Raw genomic sequence first — 10,347 nt, 5'->3', positions numbered from 1 at the left:
GGGCGACTTTGTGACGTGAGAAATTATTTAAAAAAAGAGATTTATGGCGTAGCCGAAATATTGTAATTAAAACGAGGATGTTTTTGTTGATTGACGTTAGCAGGCGCTACCCAGGGGCGACTTCATGACGTGATGAAATTATTAATTTAAATATTTTTTTTCATTTTACATAGCGTAGCCGAGAAAAAAAATTGCGTGGTGTTTCGAAATTTAACCGTGTAGTTACAATATTATTTTTGTATTTGTATAACTCCTGTTTTATAATGTTTATGTATTTATCGCTATAAGAATTAAACTAAAGATAGTTTTTACTTTTAATCGCTATCCGTTTTTTAAATTATGTTTGTAACACTCAGTAATATTTATTTTTCAAGTATTCAATGTTATTTTTGCATTTTAATTCATATTGTTAATATAAAGCGTACTTTTATTTATTCGAATTTACTAGACTGTTTTTATTACAAAAAATAAAAATGCATATTTCTCTATGTATTTTTCTGTTATAAACAATCTATTAAAATAATACACATCAAATTTCCATTGTCTGTTGATTTTATTTGCAATCTTCTTTTTTTTCGATGGTTAAAACTCTAGGAAATTCAAAGACAATAATTTTTTTACTGTCATATATTGGCGAGCTCACACGCTATACATAGCCCAATATACCTACATGCTTTCACTTTCCATTTTCCTCACTCAACATAGAGATCTTGGCCTCATATAGTTTGGGATACGTAATTTTGTTTTTTTTTGTAATGATAAAGTATTTGTATGAATAAATAAAAAATAATTTATAGATTTTTTTAAAAATGTAAGATTTTCAAGGATCACTTTAAACCTTTTAAATAAATATTTTTAAAAATAAAATGTTCTCCATCTTTGTTGACATTTGTTAAACTTTTGTGTATCTGCATAGGTTGTACTTTTTACATATTATCTATTTATTTATTTATTTGACTTTTTGTACATAATGTTATTTGTACATTGGCGGGCTTATTGCCAAATGGCAATTTCTTCCAACCAACCAATAAAATAAAAGTTTTATCTTTATAATTCAAGTTACAGAACATATTTAATAGAAAAAAAATATATATTATAAATATATATATCTATATATATGGATTTAATCTTAAATTGTTAACTATAGGGGAATAAAGTAAAGTAAAATAAACAATTAAAGAATTTGATAGGTTTAAAGCAGAGAATAATTTATTTACACATTAAATCTACTTAAATAAATAAATAGTTCCGTAATCGGCCAGTCATTAAGTGAGGGCTTAATGGTGGTAGTAGGACTGGGCGGGGGCTGAGTATCCGTGGTAGGCGGGGGCGGCTTGGGCGTACACGGGGGCGGCATGAGAGTAAGCGGGAGCGGCATGGGCGTACACGGGAGCGGCATGGGCATAAGCGGGGGCGGCGTGAGCGTAAGCGGGGGCGGCGTGGGCATACACGGGAGCGGCAACCTTCAGGATGGGCTTGACGGCAACGGGGTGCTGACCGGGCTCACGGTGGACAACAGCGTTGAATCCACTGTGCTCATCAGCGGTGTACTCAACAACGCGACGGCTTCCGTCAGCTTCGATCAGGGAGTAGGATCCCTGTACCTGGTCTCCGTGACGGACTTCCTTCTGGCTCTTGATGTCTCCGGTGTGCTCGTCATGGACGGAGTATTCGAAGTTGTATTCAGCGGGGGCGTATTGTTCGACGGGAGCGTAGGCAACCTTGGCGGGGGCGGCGTAGTGGACCTGAGCGGGGGCGGCGTAGTGGGCTACTGGGGCGGCGGCATAGTGGACCTGAGCGGGGGCGGCGGCATAGTGGACTTGAGCGGGGGCGGCGTAGTGTGACACTTGCGCTGGGGCGGCATAGTGGGCTACGGGGGCGGCATAGTGGGAGGGGGCGGCATAGTGAGCCACGGGGGCAATCACTCCGGCGTTGGCAACAGCCAACACGCAGGCGAAAGCGAAAACCTGATAAAATAAAATCATAAAAATTTATTTTAAAAAAATGTTACTGTTTATAAAAAGTTTTTCATTTACATTTCTCGTGTTAAAAAAACGTTGTTTTTATTTTTGAATATTTTTTTGCTATTTTATTGGAAACAAAATCCATTTCAAAAAAAAAACAGTGCTTACAATTTAATCAAAACGGATACCTTCAAATTGTAAGTTTTTTAATAATATGAAATAAATAAAATGACAAAAAAAGCATTCTCCGTATCACTTCACGTGTAAAAAAACTTTTTTTTTTTTAATAAGGAAAAATCCAAAAAAAATTTTTTGCAATCAACAAACACTTTTATTCCTAATTTGTTAAAATAATCATTATTATTTCCTATAAAGCCACTTTATCATTAAGGCTCTAGCTTTTTCTTTATAAGTAGTTATCAGATTGAGAAAATATATGACTGTTGTCCAAAAAAATAAATGAATAAATAAGTAGATTAGTTAACGAAAACATTCGTCATACCTTCAAATAACATGTCATATTTTTAATAACCATTTAAAACTCATGTAGATTTAATTTGTTTGCCTTTGCGTGAGAAGTCTTTTATTAAATTTGTAACACGCAAGTCATTCCATCTAAAAAAGCGCGGTGTCAAATTCTAACGTGTTATTAATAAATTATTATTGCACAGATAAACCTGACCAACTTATTAAAGTTACGAAATAAGTGTGAATTCCTAAAATATAATGGTATCCTATGGATACTTTCTCATGGTAATATAATATTATGTGGAATTTTATTTCAACATGTAACAGTGATACATATAAATTTAGTTTGGCAACGTTTTTTATACAACACATTCTCTGAAGAAATAGGCGGATTTATGCATTTTATTTTTATAGATTAATCGAAGTTTCAATACATTTTAAATCAATGCAAATGTATTTTGTAACGAAAATAAATTAACTCGGATTCAAGTTTTATAAAGACTTTCTGGGATCACCATTTTACTTTGTGTTTTGCATTTAAAACTACGTGTTTAAACCTAATTTTTTGGACTTTAAAACATCAATCATTGTTACGGTTACAATACTGTAAAAACATTTAAAAAATCATTTTAATAATTTATTATAAGCTTTTGTTCAAATTACCCAAAAAGCGGGAGTATACACAAAAAAGAAGTTCAGTGATACGGGAAATCGACTATATTTTTTTTCTTACACGCGGTGTAAACTAGAGCATTTAATTGCGTGGCAAAGATTTAAAATGTATAAAATATTTCATAAAAACTTTTTTTTTTAAATGAACCTTTTTTTTTTTTAGTAAAAAGAAATATTTGTGTTCTAATAATTTACGCAAATATTTAATTTTGAGGGCCATTTTCAACGAGTTGTAAATAACTCACTATTAGAAAATGGGAACCAAGTTGGGGTAGAGCGAGATTCGAACTACGGATCTTTGATCCGTGAGTCCGAGACACTAGCCACGGGACCACAACCCGATTCATTCAACTATTGACGTAGTAACTATATCTTACTACGTCAATAGTTCTTGCGAATCGACCCGTTCATCAGCGTTGTTACTTTTTGTGATAGATTTTTGGTTTTCGAGAAGCTAACTCACTAGTAAGACAATTCATCGACAACAACTAGATACGTCACGGGTGGAGTAATTTCAAAATTACGAAACCTAAAAACATAATAGCATACATCTACATAAAAAAAATAATTCTAGCTTAGTTTTAAAAAAGCTTTCTTCATTATTATCCAACCAAAATTGAATTTAAATTTAGCCCATGTCCAGGCAGATTAATAGTACAGTTCTGGGTGTGAAATATCACCAGGACCCTGGACAAGCTTTTTCGACTTGATGGCCACGTCAGGTTAAAATCCTGAAAAAGAAAATAGAGTCGAGATATGTCCACCTCGTAGTGTTGTGGTAGGCGCATTCGCTTACAATGCTTGAGGTCGCAAGATCGATTCCTGGCAGGGTGGACGTGAAATATTGCAATTTACGTATTTCATTATTTATAGACTGGTACCGGAAGCGCAAGAATGATCACCTTAATTTGTAACAGATGATTGAAATACGCTGCAATTGGTGCACTTATGCCGTTGAAAAGAAAATGATGATGATGAATATTATAATTCAATAAATATCCACTCAAACATTTTTTAACGCGGTACATTTTTGGTGTTTGATTGCAGTACCCTGTGCACCATTGGATGCGAAATGGAATATGGTGATGATGATGATAAGTTCATTTATTATTTTTGAAAAATATTTCATTCAAAAGCCCGTTTGATAATTATCCCATTTACAATAGTTAAAATTAATTTGACTGAAACATATCACTAATAAAAAACGAAAAGCGAATCATATGTAAAGGAGGAGGTTTTTACGGTAACCAAGACGTAAATATTAAACGTCTTATTTTTTCATACAATTCGTTTATTTGTATTTGATTTTTTGTTTATTATTATATCAAAACTAGTTTCTATTTTTTCTTATTCAACGTTATTTTTTTTATTTATTCAAACAAACACGAGTACATATATATGACAAAAAGAAAGTAAAGTCGCTTAAGTTTGTTTTTGTCCAACAGACCGTTTTTAACGAAATTGAGTTAAGTGTACAGGAGTTCTAAGAAAGCTTAAAAAAAAAATAAAAATAACTATATATTTTTTAGATTATTTAAGTGGTTTTTAAACGAGTTTTGTTTTAAGTTTGGTCATTATTTATGCTTATTTCGTTAAAAAACTTCAAAGCTCTATTTCTGCAGATTTATGATTTGGTCTGTTGGATAAAAACGAACTGAAGCGACATATCCCAAACTCTACGAGTTGGGATACAGCACAATAGAAAGTGGAAGCATGAACGAGTACGTTATAAAATAATTGCAAAAATCAAAATTAAAAATTATCACATAAATTTATGTATATTTCAATGCACATCTGGACAACACACTTAATCGTATAAGCCGGTATCAAAAGATACAACTTAACGCATAAAGCACTTCATTAATTGTTGGAATATTTAGATAGTTCGTAAAAATGTTAGTTTTTTTATATTTTATATATTGTTTTTTTTCTATGCAAAACACTTTAACTGGAATAGAATGTAGTTATTATGTTTAACGAATGTTAAAAACTCTGTGATATTCCATCAAAATATTAAAAATGAGCATTAAAATTAAGAATTTTAAATAAGTATAAAACAGGCATGTTTTGTACCACGTTTTTTTGTGCCATAAAATTAACCCGTAGAGTCCCGGATTTTTAAAAAAATAGTTTTTTGCATTTCACGAGAAGAGACACTTTTACTATATAAATTATTATACTCGTTAATACATTGTCTTACCTCAAAACACGATAAATACGTGAATTATCAATACTTTTTCTAAAAACCTATAGGAGGTTATCTTGTTCGGAGATTTTGTTTCCGTGGTTGTGCTAATTTCTAATTTTCGAGAAGTAAATATTTTTTTCAAATATGCTTGTTCTTATTATGTTTATGATTTTATTTTAATGAAATGGACATACTATCACGCTTGTTATTAAATAGTTATTTTTGTGGTTTTAATATCGTATTATAGCAAATTTTCTAACCTAAGAAAAATGCAATGAATCTACTTTTTTGGATATCAAATGACAACTAACAGAGCAAAAGTTGTAGTTTTGACAATAACAATGTAACAACTAGAACCAATGACATGTTATAAAATAAATAAGTTACTAGTGAAAAGAAAATGGCGTTTCAATTCGTGGTTGATTGCCTTCCGTGTCTTTATTCTCTAACGGACTTTATCGTGATTAAACGTGATGCAATGCAGAAATAAACCAAAAAATACATATTGTTTAATTGATAAATTCAATCCAATTATTGGCGTAAGTAGACAAATGCCTGTATTTTAACACTCATTTTTCTTAGTTTTGACAGCTTTTGGCTAGTTTTGTGTCTATGATAATGAATGAAAAAGTTTAGTGCGTCAGGAAATTTGATATGAAATATGTTTTCTTACGCGCGGTAAATATTAATTTCAAAAATTGTTTGGCGAATAATGAATGAATGAGTGATTTTTATAAAAATGAACTAATTTGAACAGCGTCACTAGTTCTCCGAAATCAACCGATGACAGAGTGTTAAAATACATTTCTGGGTACCAGGAAGCTAACCTACTAATCAGGACAACTAACCGTAAAGAACTTGAGACGTAACGGGCGGAGTAATTTCAAATCTCAAAACTTTACGAAATCGTAGCACTGATAATACTATCTTTAATCAGTTATCGTGATATTTTACCTGTTTTTTTAAAATCGTTGAGGGCTATGTAGTATTTTGTATATCTTAGATAAAGCTAGTAAAGAAATAAAGTGTCTATTTGAGGAATGTGTTCAAAAGTGGCTATTTAAGTATTTTTTATTATTTAATTTTGTTAATTTAAAAAAAAATGATTTTCATAAAAAAGTGGATATTTTGGAGCATTTTGAGATCTAAAATGGGTAAGATATAAAATATTTTAATCAAATAAAAAAGGAAAAATTTGAAACTTCAAATAGCTATTTTTGAACACTCTTTATGTATTATATGTCATTGGCCAGAACTGTCACATAACGAAGACACAAATAATATTCCGATATTATAAAAAAATTGAAGATTGATTCTAAAAATATTGATATGCCTCTAATGGAAGCATTGGTTCCAAATGGATTAATAGTGAAAGACCGAAAATTAGTTTTACTGAAACCGATACCAATTTATCGGTTTCTACCATTTTTTCAAAACTTCATTCAGTCATAAAAAATTGAGTAGCCGCAACCCTATTAATAATAAGGACACTATATTATTAATTATTTTTTTTATGTTTCTCATTAATATCATTTATTAACCATTACATAGCTGAATTAGTTCCTATGGGTACAAAAAATATTGTTTATTCTATTTAAACTCAAGAATTTTTTTTAATTTTTCGGTATTTTGAATGTTTGTTTATCTTTTGAACTTTAAAAATGATTTAATGTCCATTTTTTATAAACGACTGGTCTCAAAATAAATATCAATTATAAATTTTTTTAAATCATTATTATTTTTTAAAAAAACTAATTTATTAAATTTTACTGAAATATGTTTTAAACTAGCTTTACGTATCATTAAAAAGGACGACAGGGATTTGCTCCAAAACAAACAAACCTGCCAGAAATCAGCTGTCAAAGATAAAAACCAACTTTTCTGTGTAATGTTGATTACAGGCGCCCAAAATAAAGACGTACTTAGGGGTTTCAGAAATTAAAAAATAAGCTCGCCGTTTTTAAATTTCAGTAGGTGTAATTCGTGTATATTTTAATTAACACCCGGCCTGAAAAGGTTAAAAAAAAAATTCGTTGGTGGGTTAATTTCTATGTAAAAAAGTATTTATAATCATTAAGAAACTGACTAAATAATATATCAGTAACATATATTGTTCCAATGCGATAGATAAAAAATCGGAAGGGTCAAGTTGCTTAAAAAATTGAAATCTGTAATTCGTACCTTACTAAGACTTAAATATAAAAATTAAAATGATTTTTTTTTCTTTCTGTCAAATGTGCTCTTACAGATGAAGTTTTTCAATGATAAATAATTTAATTAATTTTTGTGTTAATCGGATCAATTAAAAACGTAACAATTTTTCGAAGCGATATCTCACCTTGAATGCCATTTTGTGTGTTTTACTAAGTGACAAGAAGTAAACTGTGACATCTGAAGTGAATCGGCCGCTTATATACGCGATCTAGATTCCCTCCCTCCCTCCCTCCCTCCCTCCCCCGAGTTCCCCAAAGCTGCCCGAGGGTGTACCTATGGCCAATATGTTGCGGTACCTCCGTGTGTCAGAGTGCGAGTTAATTGTGACCATTCTTTATGAAACCTTGCACCGGGTCATGATACAAGAAGCAGGTGTGGATTCCAAAAATAGAATAATTATAAATTGGAAGTGGTCAAGTCAAACCTTAAAAACGAATTTTAAAATATTATTATGCCTCATCATAATTACTCTTCCTGCACCGCGTGGTGCATAGGGCACTAGATATGTACACCAAATACAGCATACTTCAATAATCTGTTACATAAGGGTAAGGTTAATCAACAATATTTTGTTAACATATTACAACAGAGATGAAGAACATTTAAGAGAAGGTAATATAGAAGTCTAGGCATCTACAGGGCTTATGACCTGTCAATGGCTGGTTTAAGCGGCCACTTTACACACTGTGTAACATTCACCATTCTGCTTATATTTGAACATCTATATTCCTTCAATTCTTTCATCTGTTGATGTTTGTGAAGTAAAAGAGCTAAAACCTTCATTTATGCGGGTGAGATTCATCTAATTGAATTATTTCACCTACATACTAGGCAACGCCTGAAAATATTATTTTTTCAATTTCTATACTATACTATACTATAGGTCATAAGCCCTGTAGATGCCTATATTTCTATATTACCTTCTCTTAAATGTTCTTCATCTCTGTTGTAATATGTTAATATAAACAGCTCCCCAGGAAGTTGAATCCAGTCCTTGTCTACAAAAATTTGGACAAAAAAAAATCAACTCAAAATATTGTTAACAATATTTTGAGTTGATTTTTTTTTGTATATAAGGACTGAATTCAACCCCAGGGTGCTATATTTAGATATACAGGGTGGTGTTCATTTAACCCTGTCACATCCGAAACCATGATGATCAGTATGAGCAAGAAGATATATTGCCACATTAAAATATTTTTTTAGAACGAATAAAATTTAAAAAAATAAAATATCAAAAAAAACAAATGGTTGCTTGCTTTTGCAGGGGAGAAACGAGGAGGAGGGAGGGGGAAGTCTGATACTGCATTGCGCTCCCCTCACTTCTCTCCTGCAGAAGTAAGCAACCATTTGTTTTTTTTTTTTTTTTTTTAATTTTCTTTGCTCTAAATATTTTTTTAAATATGCTAATATGTCTTCTCACCCATACTGATTATAGTGGTTTCGGATGTTACAGGGTTTAAAGAACACCCTGTATATATATTACAGCAGAGATGTGAAACATTTGAGAGAAAGGAATATAGATTAGGAATTATTATGAATATTCGCTTCTTTAAAATGTTCTTCATTTTTGTTGTAATATATAAACGGTAAGGTGAGTTACAATTCAAGTGCCAGTCCAAGGTCCCGATTACAATAAGTTAACATGGTATGAAATATAACTTAACCAATCTACAGAATAAATATTTATCAAGTCTTTACAGACAATTAAAGATTTATCTGTCTCTAATGTTAAACCTATTTTTTGTTACAAAAATGTGAATTTTTCCATAAAAAAATAGTATATTTTTAAATATCTACATCGTTTAAATGTAGTTGAACATGTTTTAAACAAAAAATCTAAAACGCCTAAATATTTTTGGGTAGAAAATTCGATTTTACTTTATGGACAGTAAGCAAGAAGTTCAGTGCTAAGGGAAATTGGATATAAAATATTTTTTTTTACGTGCAACACAAATTAGAGCATTTAATTGTACTACGAAGTTTCTCGAAAATTAATGAATTAAAATGAACTTCTTTGAACGACGTCAATAGTTCTCTGAAATCAACAAATGATAAAGCGTTGTGATAGATTTTCGGGTACCGGAAAGCCAACTCACCAATCAGGACAACTCACTAAAGTGTACTTGTGCATCACAGGCTGAGTAATTTAAAATTCACATAACTTTAAAAAACAATAGCGCTGATAATACGAAATATAAAAATAAAAAAATCATTGGCTTAGTTTGATAATCTATTATTTATTTTAAAAAAATTAAAATATTATAACTCTGTTAATTTCCTATTGTAATGGGAGCCCAGAGGCAGCGAATCTTGTAGCGTAAAATCACCTTATAAACAAAATAATTATACTGACTCTCCAAGGGATCGAACCCAGGACTTCAAGTATTGTAGGTGACCGTTCCATCCACTTCTTTATGAGACAGACTTTACACCACAAGATAACCTTTATCAGGATTTTTACCCAAGAATAGTTATCGGGTCAGCGGATTTACGAAAACCATAGATGTACCGTAATTCTAATTCTGGACACCGACAGTATAGAAGTGGTTAGGATATGACCGTTTTCACACCACTTTAAAAATCCACCTGGTACGGTAAAATTAATTGATTTTTATCTTTTTGTAATTTTTTAAACATATTTTACTAATTCAATGGCAGGTAAACGCACTAACCAGTACACCATAAGGAAACGAGAAAGAAATATAACAAATAAGAATCTACCCACCCTAATTTTACCGTGCTGTGTGTATTTTTTTTTTTGTTAATGGGAGTTGCAATATTATTGAACTTTCTTACAGGACTCATGGTCTCATAGAGTTGGGAATACGTTATTTATTT

General features: G+C 31.4%; 1 protein-coding gene across 1 annotated transcript; it reads right to left on the bottom strand.

Moving 5' to 3' along the window:
* Positions 1 to 1,187: 1,187 nt before the first annotated feature.
* On the bottom strand, positions 1,188 to 7,672 carry LOC148274184 (cuticle protein-like). Its single transcript, XM_088237460.1, has 2 exons — positions 7,631 to 7,672; positions 1,188 to 1,967 (listed from the first exon to the last, which is right to left on the bottom strand). The coding sequence occupies exons 1-2, from the start codon at positions 7,640 to 7,642 to the stop codon at positions 1,278 to 1,280; spliced, it is 702 nt and encodes a 233-aa protein (XP_088093586.1). The 5' UTR covers positions 7,643 to 7,672; the 3' UTR covers positions 1,188 to 1,277.
* Between the last annotated feature and the right edge of the window lie 2,675 nt (positions 7,673 to 10,347).

This window comes from Micrasema longulum, unplaced genomic scaffold (genome assembly GCF_059751315.1).
Source record: "Micrasema longulum isolate JH-2025_06_02 unplaced genomic scaffold, ASM5975131v1 h1tg001729l, whole genome shotgun sequence".
Lineage (NCBI taxonomy): Eukaryota > Metazoa > Arthropoda > Insecta > Trichoptera > Brachycentridae > Micrasema > Micrasema longulum.
The sequence above is the reverse complement of the archived record's forward strand: the minus strand, read 5'-3'. Positions and strand labels throughout refer to the sequence as shown.